This window comes from Marmota marmota, unplaced genomic scaffold, assembly GCF_001458135.2.
Source record: "Marmota marmota marmota unplaced genomic scaffold, marMar, whole genome shotgun sequence".
NCBI classification, from domain to species: domain Eukaryota; kingdom Metazoa; phylum Chordata; class Mammalia; order Rodentia; family Sciuridae; genus Marmota; species Marmota marmota.
Window position 1 is genome coordinate 16,693,233 of NW_026000005.1, and position 23,469 is coordinate 16,716,701.

General features: G+C 33.7%; 1 protein-coding gene across 1 annotated transcript in view; it reads right to left on the bottom strand.

The window, feature by feature from the left end:
- The window catches only part of Pgap1 (post-GPI attachment to proteins inositol deacylase 1), an 81,801-nt gene that overhangs the window by 45,757 nt on the left and 12,575 nt on the right, over positions 1–23,469 (bottom strand). The window contains exons 4-10 of the mRNA XM_015481182.2: positions 16,714–16,885; positions 13,399–13,556; positions 7,544–7,596; positions 6,718–6,784; positions 4,134–4,239; positions 3,449–3,504; positions 1,172–1,255 (exon numbers count right to left, since the gene is read on the bottom strand). Of these exons, the coding sequence (XP_015336668.1) occupies positions 1,172–1,255; positions 3,449–3,504; positions 4,134–4,239; positions 6,718–6,784; positions 7,544–7,596; positions 13,399–13,556; positions 16,714–16,885 (696 nt within the window). The remainder of the gene's footprint in view (positions 1–1,171; positions 1,256–3,448; positions 3,505–4,133; positions 4,240–6,717; positions 6,785–7,543; positions 7,597–13,398; positions 13,557–16,713; positions 16,886–23,469) is intronic.

Below are 23,469 nucleotides of genomic sequence, written 5' to 3' on the forward strand. Positions count from 1 at the left end.
GTTATGAGGAACTCAACCCAAGGGTGCTATATCATTGAGCTATATCACCAGTTCTTTTTATTTTGAGACACAGTCTCCCTAAATTACAGAAGCTGGCCTTGATCTTGAGATCCTTCTGTCTCAGCCTCCTAAGGTACTGGAATTACAGGCATGTGTCACTGCACCTGGCTGACTTTCTAATTTAAAATACAGTATTAAATTGAGTGTATTAAGCCATCACTCTCAGGACCAGATTCTCCGAAGATAAACTCACCATTCAGATTTAGATTGAGAGATGCTAGGGTCTGAAAGAGTTGCAAAACTTTGGCTATTACATTAACTTGCAGTATTCTTTACAATGGCTGCTAGGCAAGTGCTCCACCACTGAGCTACACTCCAGTTCTCATTCCAATTTTAGTATGTGTGTTGTTGAAGTAAGCATCTAACATTTTTAAAAACAATGCTTAGCGTAGTTCATTAAAAAGAAACACAAAATCATTGCTTTGATATAATTTAAGTATTGATTACATTATACAGTTAACTGTTAACTGTTAGTATAAAAAGTATAGGATGTTTTAGTATGATAGTTAATGGAAAACTAGGATTTACTTTATAAAATTCTTATGAAATAGCCTTACTTAATTAACTATGTTCTTTAAAATATGAATAGAAGGAAGGGGGGATGGGATTAGGAAAGACAGTAGAATGAATCAGACATAACTTTCCTATGTTTATATATGAATACATGACCAATGTAGCTCCACATCATGCACAACCACAAAAAATGGAAAGCTATACTCTATGGATGTATGTGTCAAAATACATTCTAACTAAACTAATGTATATAAAAAAATTTTAAAAAATAAATTCAAGAAGTGGAAAGTGCAAAAAAATATGAATATAATTTTAGAATAAAAGAGGCTTTGAATTCAATTCCTTTATCTTGAACACAGTGTCTTTGTAAGTCTGAAAGACAGGAAGTCCTAAACTAGATCCAAAGGTACACGTTACCAGTATATTATGTTACAGAAAAATTCTGATTAATACTTTTCAATGAAAATACTATTCCAAACAGATACATTTCAGCTAATTAGATCTAATAACAATTCACAGCTAAACCTATTAGATACTAATTGAATCTAAAAAATGAACAAGTGTTTCAAATTAACATACAATGTACCAATTATCTTACCAGCATGGTGCTCTGACAGTAGACATGAGTGTAGATTTTTCTATGATTTGCAAGAGGAAATGTAAAATATATCTTATCAGATTCCTAAAAAGAGAAGCAAAATAATATAGCTATGAGAGGATAATTTTATCATCAAAAACTTAAGATAAATCATATGTATAATTTTCTCATTCTATTATTCTTCGTGTTGTTAAGAACCAATATTCTAGAAGTGAGTGGAAGAAAATAAGAAAGCAAGATAAAGTGGCCCTGAATTTTTGTCCTGGAAGTATCATTATGAATGCCTATTACTTGTGAATTTTGGGCCTCTAAATTATAACAAATAAATTTCTTAGTTCTGGCTTCAGAAATGGTCTAGAAACACCAACCCAGTAACCAGGAATCTCTAATACTAGATTATGGCTTTGAGATACCATTTCCCAAAGTACAAATAGTTCCTTAAATAAATAGCTGATTTAAGTTCTGGTGCAGGAGATCTAAAAAAATAAGCTGAAATGTCTTGTCCTACTGGACAGTGAGGAAACTATTAAAGACAAAGAGCTATACCAAAAAGACTATGGAGCCAAAACTTGAAATGGCTTGCACTGGTCAAACAAAACAATTTTACCATCAAAGGACTGAACCACAAATACATTTAAGTTCACGATTTCTTAATAACACTGGGGAAGAACTTCTAATGATCACTGGAAGAGGTCAATAATGAGCCAATTACTATTCTGATAACCAGTAAATATAAAAGTAAGAACCAAAGATCAATGAAATTATCATTCTCCTTGTTATGGTTTGGATGTGAGGCATTCCTGAAAAGCTCATGTGTGAGACAATTTAAGAAGATTTACAGGAAAAATGACTGGGTTTAAGATTCTTACCCAATCAGTAAATTAATCCATCAATGGGATTAACTCAGTGGTACCTGAAGGTGGGTAGGGTATGGCTGGAGGAGGTGGGTCATTGGGGGTGTGGCTAGTGAAATATCTCTCTCTCTCTCTCTCTCTCTCTGCTTCCTGATCATCAAGTGAGCCACTTCCCTCCGCCCCACTCTTCTGTCATGATTTCTGACTCACTGGAGCCCTGAGGAATGGAGCTGGCCTTCTATAGACTGAGATTTCTGAAGCCATGAGCCCCCAAATTTCCTTTCCTTCTCTAAAATTGTTCTTTTCAGGTCTTTTAGTCACAGAAGTGAAAAAGCTGACTAAAATACTCCTTTATTATTTGTTCCACTTTTGACAATTTAGTAGATGAGGGGAATTTTTTAATATAGTAATCCAGTTAATAAATGAAGAATGAACAATAAAATTAGAATATAATCATTTCTGCATCCTCCTAAATAAATTAATGACTCCAGACCTTCCTTATTAATAACTACTAATATCACAAAGAGAGATAGTTTAGCAAAAGTAAAAAACAAAAAGTAAGCTGGGCATGGTAGCATAGGCCATGGTGGGAGACTGAGGCAGGAGCATCCCAAGTTCAAGGCCAGCTGCAGCAACTTAGTGAGACCTTCTCAAAATAAAAAAAATAAAAAGGACTGGGGATGTAGCTCAGTGGTAAAGTGTCCATGGGTTCAATCCTGGGTTCAATGACAAAAAAAAAAAAAAGGCAGAAAAACTTGAATCTTTCACACATCTAGACCCAATTACAAAATCACAGGTTAAGAGGGAACAGAACATACTGAATGACCACAGGAATACAATCAGCAAAATCAACTATGAAACTCAATCACAAAAATGACCAACTTTAGCAGGGTAAGGTGGCAGACACCTGTAATCCTAGCAGTTTGAGAGGCTGAGACAGAAAGAGAGAGTCCAAAGCCAGCCTCAGCAAAAATGAGGTGCTAAGCAACTCAGTGAGACCCTGTCTCTAAGTAAAATACAAAATAGGGCTGGGGATGTGGCTCAGTGGACGAGGGCCCCTAAGTATAATCCCTGGTACCTCCCCGCCAAAAATGACCAACTTTTGTCAACAAATAAATTTCAAGGAAAAAATAAAGGTGCAGGAAGTATTAAAGAAAAACAAGAGACATAAGAACCAATAACAATATGTAGGCCTTATTTGGAGCCAGATTCAAACTAACAAATGGAAAAAAGAAAAAAAAAGATAAATTTAAGATAAAAATGAAAAATTGAACACTGACCAAATATTTATTATTAAGGAATTATTATTAAATTGTGGGGAAACAGTATGTCAGTATGTGTTTATCATTTTGTAAAGCATCTTTAACTTTTAGAGATAAATGCTAAAATATTCCTGAAAAACATCCATTAATGACATACTTACATTGTAAGCCACATAGGTCCATCTGGACACTTTTACTGGAACCCACATGGATGTCCCTTAAAGAGAAGGAAATTAATTTACTTGACTTTTTATATAAAATATTTTTTTGAATCCTGGTAAAATAATCATAACAAAAAAATGTTTTCCTGAACATTGGCTATTTTAAAAAATAAAATCGAAAAACATGTTCTCATTATGCTTACCACCAACTAGCATGTAAAGTATTATAAATCTACCAGGCATCTTTAACTCTGAGAAATTATCAATAGAAGTAAATAAATATTTCATTTCCAAAATATGACATTTAATTAAATAAACGATTACAGGTATTACTAAACTGAAAAGCAAAATTTATCAGCAAAAAAATATGCTGGTAATCCAAAGAAAGACTGAAGAATAAATGATATTGAGAAACAAAGAGGTATCAAAAATAACACAGCTCTTATTTTTAAAACACCTTGTATTTTTCATGCTATTTTCAGCACAGATTTTTATCAGTACCTTACTACTTGCTTTTCTACTTTCTCCCTTCCAAATCAAGAAACTCGTTAGCATCACCAAAAGAAAATTAATAAATATTAGGATAACATCTGATGTATTAGTTTCAAATACTTTGTGTGCCAACAACAAATTTAAAAATAACAATAATGAAAATTTCTACTTAAAATATGTTATTACCACCAACCTGTTAAATCAGAAATTATTGATGGATTTTCCTCAAAATGTTTTGCAGGATGTCTTATAAAGTGGTGATTCAAAACTGACAATTTCTTCTTGGAATTTTGAGTAATCTAGAATAAACATTAACACATTCCATCATACCATGATAGTTCAATGAAACACTGTTTCAAATAATAATATTAAATACCAAATATTATTTCAAGTAATAATAATAAAGGCCAACATTTCTGAGTCTGTTCTAAGCCCTTAACATGTTTCCAAATTCAGACCAGCCCCAATCCCACAACAAAGAATCCACTGGGCAATAGAGAAAACACAAATTATCAACATTTTCCTTGGAAACTACTTTACATAAGTGTTAAGAGTTCTTTTTTCATCTTAGGAGTTACTGGAAACATGGTTTTGTTTATTAAAATAAATTATAAAATTTTATTTAAAAATATATCTGTCTGAAGTACCGCTGATTTTCATTGATGGGCATAAGGTTTTTCCTACCATGTGTCAGTTTGAATACAAACTAGTTTCGAAATTTTAATTGATCCAATTATTGTATCTAGTTGTACTCTGTCAAGGAGGCTTAAAACTTCTGCTGGTTAAGCCTCACAATGAAAACAATGTCAACCAACCATAAAATGTTTGTGTTCCAGGATCAAGTCACAGTGTCAACTCCATGAAGTTCACTTACTTCAATAAATACACTATATCCATTAATATTATACACTAATATGAAATTTTCTGGCTTAAAATTTGGTAAAACATAAACACTTGGATCTTTAAGAGAAAACTAAGTATCTGTGATTCTAATGGTGGTTATTTAGCTTTCTGAAGAGTTTAGAAAAAAATACAGACACTTTTCCCTATCTCTCAAGAAAGTTTACCACAGGAGAAAAGTTCTAAGACACAATGATAAAGGAAAGTTTTACCTAGAAACCTACTGAGAGAAGCCACCAAGACTTGAAGACTTTAGGAAAGAGACTCCAAAAATATCTGGACTGTATGCTTTGAAAAAGATTGCCTAAAAATAGTAAAATTTTCTCTCCAAAAGGAGAAGTCAAGAGCCACAGTTCTCAAAATATGTTTCCATGCAACAGTGAGATACTGCAAGATGACCTGAGGTAAAGGCTATTTAAGAGGAATAATGGCAATCTGTTTCCAACTCACAAAAAAGAAATTTTGCTAAAATCCTTAGTGTCTGCCACTATTTATTTATCTGCTAGTAGAGAAGAAAGAGTAAAGTGATGTTCTGTAAAGGGCACTATGATTTCCGTATGTTCTTCTAATTGAACAACCTCAAAAAAAATCACCTATTTGAAGAGGTGAATCTATAATTGTGAAATCTCACTATAGAACAGGCTCAACTTACACAAACACACATTTTAAGTTCTTGTGAGCTTGGTTTATTCACTAAATGAACATATTTTAATCTTATCAGAAAGCTAAAGTCACTGTATATTTTGAATTTAGGTGTCCCCTACAAAGACACGGTATGGTTTTGATATTAGGTGTCCCCAAAAAACTCATGGTGAGACAATGCAAGAAGGTTTAGAGGAGAAATGATTGGGTTATGAGAACCTTAACCCAATCAGTGAATTAATCCCCTGATGGGATTAACTGAGTGGCAACTGAAGGTAGGCATGGTTGGGGGAGGAAGGTCCCTGTGGGGCACGCCTTTTGGGGTATATATTTTCCATTTGGAGAGTGGACTCTCTCTCTGCTTCCTGATCATCAGGTGAGCTGTTTCCCTCCACCACAATCTTCCGCCATCAAGTTGTACTTCACCTTAAGCCCCAAGGAATGGAACCTGATGTCTATGAATTAAGACCTCTGAAACTGTGACTCCTCAAATAAACTTCTTCCTCTACAATTGTTTTGATTGGGTCTTTTAGTCACAGCAGTGAAAAACACAATTGAAGCAGACACTGTTTAAATACATGGTCCAAAATATCTAATAAGATAAATAATGATGTTTACAATACTAAGAAAAAATATTATAAAATAGCTTGTAATAAGTATTTAAAAAACAAAAGAGATATATATCAGACTTTTAAACAGTGAAGGGGTAAACTGGGGGAAAGTTTAAAGTATTCTTTTACTTTTTCATTTTTATTGCATTTTGAGTTATTAACATTGATCAAAGGATGATGATGATGATGATGATGATGATGATTAACCTGGTATTATTATTATTATTATTATTAACCTAGCAAAGTGGTAAACACCTATAATCCCAGTGACTTGGGTGGCTGAGGCAGGAGAATTACAAGTTTAAGGGCAGCCTCAGCAACTTAGACCCTAAATTCAAAATAGAATTTAAAGTAGCTCAATGGTAAAGAACCCCTGGGTTCAATTCCCAGTATTGCTAAATAAACAAATAGTATGTGTGGAGGGGGCTTTAAAAAACAGTGGTCAAAGTATGATCAAAAAAAAAAAAAAGAAAAAGGAAAAAAAAGATATTCCCATTTGGTCCTTATTAAAATTGATGCAAGGTATAGGCTTCTATTTTCATCAGTGTAAAAAAATGCATTAAATCATTGCTGTAACAAAAGCTTTCATTTTGCTGAAATAAGAATTAGTATAAAAATACGTACTTGTTTAGTATCGGCATCAATAAGATCAAAGAAGGCTCGAATTGTAGTCAACTGCAATTGTTTACACCTAAAGAATAAAGTGTTATGAATGAAACTTCCTTAAAATATACACTTCTTGATACAAATATGCATTCTATTATTTAATGGAAGATTTTCAGTTTCCTTTAATGCTGCAAACTAAAAAGTTATTTAACAAATCATTCTTGTTAAGCATATATCTTAAGGTTGAAACCTATTAAAATAAAGCAAACTAAATCTTCCGCAATGTTTGACAGAACTATCAGAGTCCTTCTGTCTTCACTTAATATCCTCACCTACCCTAACTCCTAGCTACAGATATATCATGTCTGCCCTATTCTTATATATGTGTGCTCTGTGTGGTTCTGTAGACACTACTGCTTACCCAGCCATAAGACACTTAGGAGAATCTTTAACCCAAAACATAAAGAGACACTAGAATCTGCCCCTTTTTTGATCCATATTTAATCTCTTTTTTTTTCTCTTACATCAAGAGTAAATCTAATTTCTACTTGGTTTCCCATGTCCTGCCAGGACAGATTTGATTCTGCCAAACTATGATAAACTCAAAAATTTTAGTATCTGATGCTTAGCTTCCTTTGAAACTAAGGATACTGATTCTTTAGGAGATAATATTATAGACTCTAAAGGGAACTATGGTCAAACTGAGACAAGAGCCAAGTTTCGAATTTTAAATCCCTAAATTAATCTTTCTCCCACAGACTTATTTATTTACGGATAAAACTAATTAATGCATTGATGAGAAAAGAGGACCATGACAAATGACCAAAATGTTAAATTAACTTACCACACAATGGAGAGGTGGTCTGTTGAGACCCAGGTCTTAGGCACTGCTGAACTCTAAAAAGGAAGGGGGAAAAAATCAAACTTAAGAAAACCACATTTGTTATTCTCTGAAAGGTCTGACATTCTTATAAGCTAATATTTAGAAACACAGTATTAGTTTCACTGTATTATATTCTTTTAAAGATACATCTTATAAAAGGTGATCCAAATAATATGAAGATATTTCTTGTATGAAATAATGTAACTCTGAATGTCATTACTGGTTAGTCAAGCTTAAATTACCTTTAAAAATTATTAAAGCATCCATTTAAAGAAACTGTGGTATATATACACAATGAAACATTACTGAGCATTAAAAGAGAATGAAATCATAGCATTTGCAAGTAAATGGATAGAGTTGGAGAATATCATGCTAAGCGAAGTAAGCCAATCCCCAAAAACTAACGGCCAAATGTTTCCACTGGTAAGTGAATGCTGATCCATAATGGGGGTGGGGGAATAGCATGGGAAGAATGGAGGAGGTCTGGATAGGGGAAAGGGGAGGGAGGGGTTAAAGGGGTGGGAAAGATGGTGGAATGAGATGGACATCTTACCCTAGGTACATGTATGAAGAACAAATGGTGTGACTCTACTTTGTGTACAACCAGAAAAATGAAAAATTGTGCTCCATTTGTGTACTATGAGCTGAAATTCATTCTGCTGTCATGTATAACAAATTAGAACAAATTAATTAATTAATTTAAAAAATTATTAAAGCATCCATAGATTCTGTACTGAAATTTAACATCTAACTTTTTAATTACTTTTAATAAGAAGCTGAGTTTAAGACTCTTTAATAAATCAGTTTATGAAATAGATTACAAAAGATATTTCAGTAATTTTAGTTTTAACTCAACTAAGATTCAAAATCATGACTCTTAATTAGGAGGGTGCCTGAAAAATAAATGCTTTAAAATAGTTTTTGAAAATTAAATATGCCTGATCACAATTCTAAAACAACCAAATCAGATTTTTGTAAGTGGGGTCCAGGCTTACTTATTTTAGGAAAAACAAAACAAAACTTATATGGATTAGGAAGTATAGTTGTATAGTACTGGTTAGAGATATAAAAAGAAAAGGCTCCTAAACAACATAAATGATGTTTAGAAAGAAGGATTCCTTAACAATGTTGTTATGGTTTGGATGTGAGGTGTCCTGCATTATAGCATTAGCCTGCTCATGTGTGAGACAACGTAAGAAGATTAAGAGGAGAAATGATTGGGTTATGTGAGCCTTAAACCAATCAGTGAATTAATCCCCTACTGGGGATTAACTGAAGGCAGGTAGGGTGTGGCTAGAGGAGATGGGCGTTGTGGGTATGACTTTGGGGTATATATTTTGTATCTGGCAAGTGAAGATCTCTCTCTGTTTTCTGATCATCATGTGAGCTGCTTCCCTCCACCACACTCTTCTGCCATGATGTTCAGCCTCACACAAGCCCTGAGGAATGGAATGGAACTGGTTGTTTATGGACTAAGACTGTGAACCCTATAGAAGAAGATCTTAGAAGATGGAAAAATGTACCCTGTTCATGGATAGGCAGAACCAACATCATCAAAATGGCGATATTACCCAAAGTTCTCTACAGGTTCAACGCAATGCCAATCAAAATCCCAACGGCATTTCTTGTAGAAATAGATAAAGCTATCATGAAATTCATATGGAAAAACAAAAGACCCAGAATAGCAAAAGCAATTCTAAGCAGGAAGTGTGAATCGGGAGGTATAGCGATACCAGATTTCAAACTGTACTACAGAGCAATAGTAACAAAAACAGCATGGTACTGGTACCAAAACAGGCAGGTGGACCAATGGTACAGAATAGAGGACACAGAGACCAATCCACAAAATTACAACTTTCTTATATTTGATAAAGGCGCTAAAAGCATGCAATGGAGAAAGGATAGCATCTTCAACAAATGGTGCTGGGAAAACTGGAAATCCATATGCAACAAAATGAAGCTGAACCCCTTTCTCTCGCCATGCACAAAAGTAAATTCAAAATGGATCAAGGACCTAGATATCAAATCAGAGACTCTGCACCTGATAGAAGAAAAAGTTGGCTTCGATCTACACATTGTGGGGTCGGGCTCCAAATTCCTTAATAGGACGCCCATAGCACAAAAGTTAATAACTAGAATCAACAAATGGGACTTACTCAAACTAAAAAGTTTTTTCTCAGCAAGAGAAACAATAAGAGAGGTAAATAGGGAACCTACATCCTGGGAACAAATCTTTACTCCTCACACTTCAGATAGAGCCCTAATATCCAGAATATACAAAGAACTCAAAAAATTAAACAACAAGATAACAAACAACCCTATCAACAAATGGGCGAAGGACCTGAACAGACACTTCTCAGAGGAGGACATACAATCTATCAATAAGTACATGAAAAAATGCTCACCATCTCTAGCAGTCAGAGAAATGCAAATCAAAACCACCCTAAGATACCATCTCACTCCAGTAAGATTGGCAGCCATTATGAAGTCAAGCAACAATAAGTGCTGGCGAGGATGTGGGGAAAAGGGTACACTTGTACATTGCTGGTGGAACTGCAAACTGGTGCGGCCAATATGGAAAGCAGTATGGAGATTCCTAGGAAAGCTGGGAATGGAACCACCATTTGACCCAGCTATCGCCCTTCTCGGTCTATTCCCTGAGGACCTTAAAAGAGCATACTATAGGGATACTGCCACATCAATGATCATGGCAGCACAATTCACAATAGCTAGACTTTGGAATCAACCCAGATGCCCTTCAATAGATGAATGGATTAAAAAACTGTGGCATTTATACACAATGGAGTATTACGCAGCACTAAAAAATGACAAAATCATGGATTTTGCAGGGAAATGGATGGCATTAGAGCAGATTATGCTAAGTGAAGCTAGCCAATCCTTAAAAAACAAATGCCAAATGTCTTCTTTGATATAAAGAGAGCAACTAAGAACAGAACAGGGAAGAGGAGCATGAGGAAAAGATTAACATTAAACAGAGACGAGTGGGGGGAGAGAAAGGGAGAGAGAAGGGAAACTGTATGGAAATGGAAGGAGACCCTCATTGTTACACAAAATTACATATAAGAGTCTGTGAGGGGAAAGGGAAAAAAAAAAACAAGGGAGAGAATTAAACAACAGCAGATGGGGTAGAGAGGGAAGATGAGAGGGAAGGGGAGGGGGGATAGTAGGGGATAGGAAAGGCAGCAGAATACAACAGTCATTAATATGGTATTATGTAAAAATGTGGATGTGTAACCGATATGATTCTGCAACTTGTATTTGGGGCAAAAATGGGAGTTCATAACCCACTTGAATCAAATGTATGAAAGATGATATGTCATGAGCTTTGTAATGTTTTGAACAACTAATAAAAAAAAAAAAGGACTGTGAACCCTCAAATAAACTTTCCTCCTCTACAATTGTTCTCGTCAGGTCTTTTAGTCACAGCAGTGATAAAGCTGACTAAAACAAATGTATATAGCACCCTTCCAGAATTAAAGAGCCTTTCAACAGGTATTGACCTCTCTGTGAATAACAGACAATACAAACAATAAGGGCTCATTAAATAACTATGATTTTATTTTTTTACAGCATTTCTCTCTGTACCATCAAAGACAGAATGAGCTGTCATCTGTCAAAACAACATGAAAACAGGAGACTAACAATATAGATGCAAGAAAATTTACAGAGGCCTAAAATGCCTCTTTAATAAATGAACTAAAAAAAGACAGGTATGTATAACTTGTAAGGAGTCACTGTCATATTTGTAAATAATTTACTTTGGGATTCCAGATTCTGAAGTGAGAAGAATCTATAGCTTACTTGTTGAATTTATAAGCATTGATATATTTAGGAATCCCTGCTGAAAACTTATTAAAAAATTAGACAACAAGAATTGACTGTGGTTTTATGATTATATTAGATGCTCAGTAGAGTAACAGTTCCCAATAGGCATTTACCATTATCAAGAATATAAAACTGGTTTACTTCCTTAGAGTTGAAAAAGAAAAGGTAACACAAAGGTAACACATGACTGTTGTAGTGAAAACAGCTAGATGTACGTCAAAATCCACTTTTCTTTCCTTGTACGACTAGCATGACTACATCTCTTGGCCTCGCTTGCTTTCAAGTGTTAACTATATTTTTTCTAATGGTATGTGAGCAGAAGTGATGTGTGCTATTGCTAGGTCTTATGCTCTCCCCTTTGTTCTTGTCTCCTTCCTACAAGTTGAACCATGATGACTAGAGCAATCTTGGAAGTAAAAGATGGGGTGCCTGTTGCCAGCCTGTGTCCTTTAATAGGTAAAACAACCAACTAACCTAAATACTCTCCTCCTAGGGCAGTTATACAAGTAAAATGTAAACTTTTATTATTATTACATGGATACATTATAACATTAGCCAATTATGGTCTCAATCTTCAATGATTTTTCTAGTCCCTATGAACATAAATGTCATTTAACTGGTCTTGAGATAATCATTCAAAAATTGTTACTTTTGGTTTTTAAAAGTCAATATATATGTAGATACATGTATATAGACTACCTGGGGGCTAAAAACAATAAAATCAAACTCAGGTTATCCAACAGCCAATTTTGGGAAAATTTTGTAAGCAAAATATTTTTAATCAAAGATATAGAAATACAAGAGGTCTCAAATGCAATGTTATCAAATGACCAAAGTTCCTTAAAAGAGTAAGTCTCAGGATGTGATATCAATATAGCATCATACTACAGGTCAATACTGGGAAATAGGTTATGCCAACTTTTATATGACTAAATTATGTATGCTTAGTAAAGAGTTGACATTTGGTTTCTTAAAGACTTCCTACAAATAACTGCTCAATATATTCAATACCAAATGAAAACATTCATGCCATCAATAATGCAGTTTCAGATTACCAATTCAATACCAAAGCTGTTTCCGCTACTTCCCGATTCCTCCAGTTATAACAAAATGATTGGTAATAGAATAGTGTAAAAATTTTTGCTATGTGTATTGCAAGCATTCAGTAAATACCTATTTGATAAATGAACAGCAATCTAAGGTGTGACAAGAGTAGATGAGATAAACAAGATTATCTATGAAGGGGAACAACTATGAAACAGTGACTTTCTATAAATAATCTCCTCCAAGCAAAAGGAACAGGCAGACTATAATGTAAGGATTTTATTTTCAGAATTACATTATATTTAAAGATGATGTGTATATGGAGTTATGAAGTTAAGATCTTAACTGAAGACTTCAAGGTTAAATATCCAAGAAAGAAATTGTAAAAGAAAATGTCAGCTCACTTCACATAGGTTATCATTATCAGTTAAAAACCAAATACTTGATGTTCTAGCAGAGAAGGATAACTAGCAAATTAATCAGGGTTCAATTTATACTTCAACTATTAGTAAACCTTCATTAAGGTTAGCATTCAAGAGTATGTGGTTTGTCTACCATTTCTCTAATATTGTACATAAGAATCAGATATAACTAGATTCCTTTGACTTTAGTGCAAACTTTCTTATAGTTACAATTCTAACCAATGTTGTGTTTGAGACAAGAAACAATTGTTCCTCATAAATAAGAGTCATTTTCACAAAGTGATCCTTTTTACTTTCCATGGCTATAAGCATTCATCACTCTGCCCTCCCAACACATTCATATTCATTTATTCACATTCTCTCTCTCTTATATGCATATGCACATACATGCAGCAAGCCTACACCACCAACTTGGCGGCCATTTCCTACATTTTATTTGTCCTTTCATGTTTCATTGTGTCCATTATATCCCTATTTCAGTAGACTCTTAAAAAAAATAATTACCACAACAGATAAGGCACTGGTATGATGGCTTAATTTTGGTAGAAAAGTCAGTCCTGAACGAACTTGGTAATCCCGGAATCCTCCAGCTACAGAAAGTGTGGTCAAGTTTATATGTCGAGCATTTAGAATCCAATAGTTGTTTACAGTCATATAAAAATCTGGTAGAGAATAAAGAAGACAGATTGAGAAAAGTAACAATTATTCTTTTCAATTATAACTCTAATACTAATACTTACCTTAATTTTTGCTTAAGAGATCTGGTTTGTAAACAATGTATTATTCACATTTCTCTATTTTGAGAAAAATTGGTATCTCTTTGCATTCCTGCTACCCCATTAAGTCATAGTATAAATACTGAGTTACTAATCCCCCTCAATAAAGAAAAAGATACCCAAAGTATCAGTCTTATCCATCCATAAGCAAACATGTGGTCTTCCACAAGGATGATGCTTTCTCACAAAGTCCAACAAAGAAAGAAAACCCTAAACTTCTTCCAAAGATGAAAGCTTACTCTGCTAAATAGTTGTAAACATTTGTAGTGTTGGTTTCATGGTATCATATGTTCCAACTCATTAAATTGCATACATTAAATATGTACACTTTTTGTATGTCAATTACCAGTAATATAAGGCTTTAAAAAGAGCAATAGACCCCTCCTTATCAAGACATTGTCCCTGTTTACAAGGTCTTAGCAACTTTCTTGTGGTCAACCACTATATTGTACTATTTAAGTTCTTAGACTATAATCGATCACAACAGTACCATAGCCATTAATCTTAGGATTATGCTGCAGTGGAAAATCACAGTGTTAGGATTCTACCCTTTAAGCATAATAAGCAATTCAAAGGTCAGAATCTGCAGACAATTTTTCACTTTGTCTATGGCTGGTAAGACAATTTTAGAGTTAAAAATTACTAAACTGAGACCATGGCAGAAGAGTTTTCATTTCTTATCAAAACTTAATGCATTTTTACTCTGGCTTTTCATCCTACCCAGGGCTTCAAACATTTGGTACAGTAAGCTCATTAAAGACCCCAGCATTATTCACTCAGACTACCACTGGAGCCAACTCAGTCCTAACATCTGAAACACCTGGGGACAAGAGTACCAAGGAAACACATATATCTAAATATTTTAACAATCTAGCTAACAAACTATTAAATATATTTTGTGTTCCTACCTCGACAAATATATTATTGAAATAACCTAGAAGGGCAGGGTCAAATTAAGAATTTTTAGGCATTTGAGGAGTGGACACTGGACTGTGGCAGCACAAGAGAGCAGGTTGCTTCCCAATGCAATTCCATCTTGCATTACAATGTCCTCGTATGCACATCCAACCTGTGCCTTCAAAGTTATAGCTTGGCCACATCCCAAGCTTAGTATTGTATATAGCTGCCCTCAGGAGAACAAGGCTGGCTTTTCCTGGGTAAAAAGGCCCACAAGGGTCCTGGAAGTGGGCTTAAGGCACATTGGCAAGAAAGTCTGGAGGTGTGGCTACTTAAATCATGATCTAAAAGTAAAAGAATGAGCTAAAAGGCAGTCTACTTAGACTGCAACTTTCTTACCCTGTGAAGAAGGGCAAGGCCCTCTAAAATACACAACCCAGTGCAGAACCTCCTTCCTTATTTAAAGATAGCATTTCCCCAGAGTATAAACAGGAAATCTACTTCTGAAACTCATATGGAATTCTCTCAAAAACTTAAAATCCACGAACCCTTGAAGTAGGTCCTTTGTTTTCTTTTTATTCTAATTGACTTAATGCAATAAAAAAAGACAGAATGAAAAGAGGCTTACTATTTACAGGAAAGGCATCTTACCCTAAGAATCACTTTCAACCTGACCCTTTTACAGATAGACCTTTGCAATCCTTCAGAATATTAAAACCTAACTCCAAATAAAATTCATTCTTCAAATGATATTTTGAAATGTTTATGTTGAGTCATTCTAATTTAACCTACATGGCTCATCTTCATACCCCATGCAAAATACAATAATAGGATTCTTAACTGTGATGACAAGCAAAGTGACTTTTAGCCTTTGGTATTTTTTTAAACCTGTGATTATTTTATAACTGTTATAAGTTATAAACTAACTTATAATAAATAATAAATATTTTTAATACTAATATTTTTGTTATTAAAAATTTCTACAGGTAAGATTTTAAATGCAATGCAGAAAATAGAACTTCAGAATAAGAACTATTATACCAGATTCTTTCAGCAAACAAGTTATTCCTTGACAATATTATGATATTAAGATGAATACTTTAGAAAATGACTTTGGGGATATTTCTCACTTAACTATAAACAAAAATTTTATCAAAATTAATGTAATGAAAAATTTTGATAGGTAATAAATTGTATAAATTTACTAGCCAGGAAAAAGAATTCCTTCTAAAGATTTTCTTTTACTCATATGATATTCCTACAAGCAGTTAAGTCTTAACAAAAATTTCAGATAGGCATTTAATTCTTATTCTGTAACTTTTATTATCACTATTTAATTTAGATATCAAAGACCCCCATAGTTCATTCAAAATTTTCTGCAACATAACATTACCCATAGTTTTATTTCTTATGTTATAATAATGTACCTCAAGAGACAGTATACCATGCAAAATTAGGAGCATAGGCCCAGAATTAAGTTCTGCAGGGTCAAATATTGGCTCTAGTACATTCTAGCCACATAATTTTGAGTCAGAACTTTATCTTAGTCTTTTTTTCATCCATTAACAAACATGGAGAATAATGGTATTTAACTTGGAGGATGGAGAATAATGGTATTTAACTTGGAGGACTACAGAGTAAATTAACTGTTATAATACATCAGGTAAAGTTCTTAACACAATATCCAAAAATATGAGTTCAATAAATATTAGCAATTCTACTTTACTATGTAAGGTCTTAGCATACCTATCTATTAAAAACTAAACATTGTTACTGCTTTAATTAAACATAAGCTTATTTTGGATGAAGTACTGGAATAGTTAAAGCATAGAAGTTAACACATATCTTAAGAGACAGGAATTGTTTTCAAGAATAACTAAACTAAAGTCTAGTATCTAGGGATTATAAAACACATGTTAAACCTGTTAAGATAATATGAAAAGAGAAAACTGACAGTATTTCCACTATAAGCCTAAGCTGAAAGACATTAGAGATGGTCAGAAAGGAAGATGCTGATTTGCAATTGAGCTGCTTAATACCTAGATAAGTCTATAGCATGCCCTAAGGAAAACAGCTACAGACATATGCTTACTTAATCATAAACAACTATGGGAACCTCAGTTAGTCTTTATGTAATAGTACTCACCTGTAATGAAACGATCTAATGGCATAACAGGAGCAACATGAGGTGTGGCTTGTGTAATGAGAAGATTTATCAGATCTTGTTTAAAATTTTTCAGAGTAAGTAATGCTCTTGCAACAAGTCCACCCATAGAATGACCAATTATTGCCACACTTTTTGGAGCAAATTCTTGACCCTATTAAAAAAATCACCATGGCATAATTAAGGCTTAGTGTCATAATAATACTAAAAAAATCTTTTTAGTATTATTGCAAATGGACAACTTAATAGAAAATTAAACTATATAATTATCCATCATAAGAAATACATTTTCATATTGTTCCAATTAATATATGCATATTATTTTGTGCTCTGCCATTTTTAACTATTATTCTTTGGTTTTCTGATCAAAATCCAAACACTTGATCTTGCAAATCAAATTGTTATGTTGCATGTAACCTGAGGTATAATTATACTTGGTGTCTACCAGAATGTTTGATTGTACAAGGTAAAATAAATTGCTTATCTGAAATTAAAAATATCACAAAAGCCAAGACAACTGTTGCCGTCATAGCAATATACTATTTCATCACGTCAGTAAATTTTATTGAATTATTTCTCTATAGTGTTTGGATTTAAAAATAAATCAGCATTCCCAACATTTATTTACTATGTAAAGTTAAAATAAGTATTGCTTTTTTAAAAAAATCTTGTTTGCTAGCTATTCCACACTGATCCTTCTTATGAGCTTTCTCTTCTGTTACTTGTACAGAAAAGAGTTTTAACACTGTAGGTCTGACACTGCTATCCTTAGAACAGTCTGCATGAAAGGATGGCTCTTAGCAGGAGTCCGGGATCTTATATTTTGGGAGGGTTCCTGCCATTCTCTAAATGAAAAGAATGGTTCACTGTACTTAAACAATATGGTTTATGTTGAACCCCTGCTGTCTTCCAGGCTGAAATTTTGGTATGTGCAAGGCAGCAAATATCTATGTGATTGACCCCCCAATAAAAATCTTGGACACAGAATCTCTAATGGGCTTACCTCGTAGGCAGTTCTTCATAAGTCACAATTTATTGCTATATGAATTAAATGAAAAATGTGACAGAACTTTTGGAATCTTGTACTTGGTTTCCTCCAGATTCTACCCCATGCACCTTTTCTCTTCAGTGATTTTGCTTTGTGTCCTTTCACTTAATAATTAATAACCACGAGTACAATTTTATGCCAAATCCTGTGATTCTTCCTACCGAATAATCAAACCTGGGATCATCTTGGAGATCCTCAACACGGAGTTATCTTAGCCAAAACCAAATTCTACTTTTGTATCTGAAGCTTATCAATCCTTTGGCCTTCTCTCAAGAACAATTTTCAACTTCCATATACTTTTAAATCCATTCTAATCAAGCATTCACCCCAAAATGCCACCAAAACTGCTCTTGCTGAGTCACCATGGAATCTAATGGTCAATTCTTAATGCTCATCTTATTTGACTTATCAACAACATTTGACAAAATTCGCCACTTTAGTTTACTTAACAACACTCTCCTCATTCTCATCTTCCCTCACTGTGTTTCCTTTTTAGTCTGTTGCTGATTTGTTTTCATTTCATCTCTTGAAACTGGAGTGACTCGGGTCTCAGTCCTTTAGACTCTCCTTTTTTTAAATCAATATTGACTCCATCAGTGACCTTAGTCAGTCTCACCCCATCTTTATACTATCAACCCCCATGTATTATATCCAGACTGAACCTCTTCTCTCTAACTCTTAGCCTTGGACTACAATAGTACAAAAGGTATTCTTGAAATGTCTAATGTGCATCTCAAACGCAAACCTGTCTAAAACTAAACTCCTAATCTCCATATCTGTTCTCCTATGTCTTCCCCACCTCAGTTAATGGCTATTCAATCTCTTTAGTTGTTCAGCCAAAAACCTTGGGGCCATCCTTAACTCTTTTCCTTTTATACAGGCCCACCATACCTGATCTACCAGTAAATCTTGTTGCCTCAACCTTCAACATTTACATCAGTCTAACCATTTCTCACCACTTCAACTGCTAACAACTTGATTTAAATCACTATTATTTCTTTCCTGCATTACTCCCAAAGTCTCCTAACTGGTCTCTGTTTCTATCCTTACGTTCCTTCAGATAATTCTTAAACAGCCAAAATGATACTGTTAAAACTTTAATAAGAGCATGCCCTTCCCCTACTTGAAAAGCTCTCTAGTGGCTTTGCATTTTCTTACAAACAAAAAGCAAAAATCCTTAAATTGCCTATGTCTCTACAATCTGTCTGTTCCCCTCCCCAACTTCTACCAACTCACATGATCTGTTCCAGCTACTCCAGTTTGTTTTTCCTGAAAGAAAGCATGTGTATGCCTGCCCATATAATTGTTTCCTCTGTGTAAAGTATTCCCGCCCCCCTTATATATTCAAACAGGCCACTCCATCATGTATTTGGTATGAATTAAACTGTCTGGTTCTCAAGAGGTCTTCCATTTATAATTTTAATCCTCTGCCTTTGATTACTTATATCGTTTTCCTGTTTTAGTTTTCTCCCTGACATTTATAACCATATAAGATTGTATGTTTTCTTATCTATTATGTTTATTATTTACTTCTCCCCACTAAAACATAAGTGCCACAAAGACTTGAAGTCTGGTTTCATTCTCTGCTATATTTACTTATGGCCTCATGTGATAAATGAGGTTTTCTTCACCCAGAATGTTCTCCCCCTTTCTCATACCCAAATCCTATTCATTAAGATTCAGATGTTCTCTAACTCCTATTGTACTTTCTTATAATTGGAACCCTACTTTCTAAAAATCTCAATGTGAAAAATAGATTATTAGTTCTATTATAAACAACATGTAGTCATTAGAAAAATACTGAAACATAAACAGAGAAAGAAAAATACTATAAGTATATAGCAAAGGTTTCTTACTGTTTATTGTAAATGACATTATTTCATTTTGTGATCACATCTTATTTATCTTATCCATTAAATGTTATGTAAAGGTCTGTACCTAATATAACCTGTTTCCTCCCATAACACTCATAATTACTCAGGTTGACAAATTTTGCTTCTATTACAACTGTGCTGAGTTTTGTGGGATTTTTTAAAATTATATTTAATCTTCTATTTTCATAAGGTCCCCTCCCACTTTTTAAATATTCTTCTCCTTACCCCAGCTTCTGCTTTATGACAGAAAACATTTGACCCTTGACTTTAAGTCTGGTTTACTTCACTTAGCATGATGTTCTCCAATTCCACCCATTTATCCATAAATGATGATTAAATTCTTTTTTAAAAAAAATTTTATTGCTTCTTTTTTAGTTATACGTGACAGTATAATTTGTTTTGATATAATTGTACAAGCATGGAATATAGCATATTCTAATTAGGACCCCATTCTTATGGATGCACGTGATGGTGGGATTCATGATGGTATATTCATATATGGATATAGGAAGATTATTTTGGATTCATTCCACTGTCTTTCCTTTTCCTGTTCCCTCTCCCTTCCCTTTATTCCCCTTTGTCTAATCTACAGAATATCTATTCTTCTTCTCTCCCCGCTTATTATGGTTAGTGTCCGTGTTTCAGCAAAAACATTTGACTTTCGTTTTTTGGTACTGAATTATTTCATTTAGCCTGATAATGGTGTACATTCCAGGTCTATCCACTTACTTGCAAATGTCACAAAGTCATTCTTTATGGCAATTTCATCCTTTACAGATGATTAAAACTCTACTGTGCATATATTACATTTAATTTAACCATTCATCTGTTGATGGACAATTAGGTTGTTCCATAAGTTGGCTTTTATGAATTTTGCTGCTATAGATATTGGTATGCATGTATTAATATAGTATGCTGATTTTAGAACTTCTAGAAAAGACCAAGGAGTGGGATAGCTAGGTCATATGGTGGTTCCATTCCTAGTCTTTTGAGGAATCTCTATACTGTTTTCTAAAGCGGTTGTAATAATTTGCATTCCTCACAATGTAATTCCTCAGCATCGATTATTCTTCATATTCTTAATTCTCATTCTAACTGGAGTGAGGTAAAATCTCAGTGTATTTTTTTATTTGCATTTTCCTGATTGTTAAGGATGTTGAACATTTTTTCCATGTTCCCATCTGTATTTCTTCTTTTGAGAAATGTATACTTCTATCTTTTGCCCATTTATTAATGAGATTATTTCTTTGGTGTTAAGTTTTCAAGTTCTTTATATATTCTGGAAATTAATCCCCTGATGGAACAGTAGCTGGTAAAGAAGTTCTGTCATTCTGTAGGCTCTCTCCTCCTTTTCCATGTGAAAGGTTTTAATTCAATGACACCCCAATTATTGATTCTTGATTTTATTTTTGAGCTTTAGGAATCTTACTGAAGAAGTTCTTGCACCAATATGCTAAAGTGTTGCCTTTATGTTTTCTTAAAGGAGTTCCAGTGTTTCTAGTCTAACTCCTAGGTCTTTGATGGACCTCTGAGTTGATTTTTCGCAAGATGAGAGACAAGAGTCTGCACATGATATCTAGTTTCCCCAGCACCATTTGTTAAAATGGCTATCTTTTCCAACATGTGTTTTTGGCACCTTTGTCAAAGATCAGATTATTTTATGTGTATTTGTCTCTGTGGTGGTCTTCATATCTGTTTTTAAGTCAGTACCATGCTGCTTTTGTTTTATTTATGTAGTACAATTTAAGATCAAGTATTTTAATACCCCCATCATTGCTCTTATTGCTCAGCATTGCTTTGACTATGCTGGGTTCTTTATTTTGCCATATGCACTTTAAGACTACTTTTTCTACTTCTGTGAATAATGTCACTGATATTTTGGTAGGAATTGCATAGAATCTGTAGATTGGTTTTTTTTTAATAGTCATTTTGACAATATTAAATCTGCCTAGCTATGAAGAAGGGAGGTCTTTACATCTTCCAAAGTCTTTTTAAATTTCTTTCATTTTCTTAGTTGGATTTATTCCCAAATATTTTATTTTTGAGGCTACTATGAACAGAATATTTTTTTTTAATTTCTCAGCAGATTCATTATTGGAGTACAGGAAACCTATTGATTTTTGTATGTGGATCCTATGTTCTGAAACTTTGTTCAATTTGTTTGTCAGATCTAGAAGTCTTCTGGTAGAGTATTTTTGGGTCTTCTAAGTATAGGATCATGCCATGAGCAACAGAGGTAGTTTGACTTCTTCTTTCTCTATTTGTATCCCTTTAATTTCTTTCTCTTGCCTAAGAGATCTGGCTAGAGATTCAAGAACCATATTGATTAGGAGTGAAGAGAATGGACATACTTACACTTGTATTGTTCCTGGTTTCAGAAGAAATGCTTTCAGTTTTTCTCTGTTCAGTTTGATGTTGGCTTTGGGTTTGTCAGACAGAGCCTTTATGATGTTGAGGAAAGTTCCTTCTATCCCTAGTTTCTTTTGTTTTTAACATGAATGGATACTGGGTTTTTGTTGAAGGTTTTTTCTGCATCTATTAAGACATTCGTGTAATTTTTATCCTTGACTCTATTTATGTGATAAATTATTATACTTATTGATTTATACATTGAGCCAACCTTGTAGCCCTGGGATAAATCCAAGTTGATCATGGTGTATAATCTTCTTAATGTGTTTTTAAAGGCAGATTGCTATTAAGAATTTTTGTGTCTATGTTCATCAGGGATAATGGTCTGTAGTTTCACTTTGTTGATATGTCTTTATTTAGGATCAGAGTGATACTGGCTTTAGAGCATGAATTTGGAAATGTTCCCTCCCTTTCTATTTCATGGAATAATTTGATAAAGACTTGCATTAGTTCTTCTTTAAAGGTCTGGTAGAATTTAACTGAGACTCCATCTGGTCCAGAGTTTTTCTTTGTTGGAAGGCTTTTTGTTACTATTACTACTTTAATCTTGTTGCTTGATATTGGTCTGTTTAGGTTCTCTATATCTTCTTGTTTCAATGATTAGGTTATATCTACAAAGTTGTTAATATCTTCCAGATTTTCCAATTTATTGAAATGTAAGTTTTCAAAAATAATCCCTAATGGTTCCCTGGATTTCAGATATATCTGTTTTGTATCTATCAGTTCTAAAAGAGTTGGTTGTTTTTTTTTGTTTGTTTTGCTTTGGTTTTTGTTTTTAAAGTTTTCTAAATTAAGATCAAGTCATTTGCAAATAGAGTTTTACTTCTTCCTTTCTGATTTGGATGACTCTTATTTCTTTTTCTTAGATAACTGCTCTGCTTAGGACTTCCATACTATGTTGATTACAAGTGGAATGAGTGGGTAACTTTCCCTTGTTTCTGATCTTAGGGGAAAAGCTTTTAGACTTACTTACCATTGAATATGATATTGAACTGATTATTTCCAACAGTCTATTATGTTTCTCCATTTGCTCTTTAAGCATTATATTTCTTTTCTCTAGGAATTACACTATGCAAACTTAACATGAATTAGCATAAATTAATATTTCGCCATTCTTTCCAGAAGAATCTTGCAGTGAAATACTTCTATTTACTTCCATCTTTTTCACAATTATTATCAAATATTTTTTCTTCTAAATAAGTTATAAACTTCATAAAACAGGGACTGGGTTTTGTAGCTCAGAGGTACATCCCTTGCCTAACATGCCACAAGGCCCTGAGTTTGATCTGTAGTACTATAAAAGCAAATGCCTCAGACCTCTTTTTTTTTTTTTTTGCTAAAATGAATGCTTTCTTTAATCTTTTTATTTTGATTCAAGTAAGAAAAATTGCAAAAAGAAAAGGATGA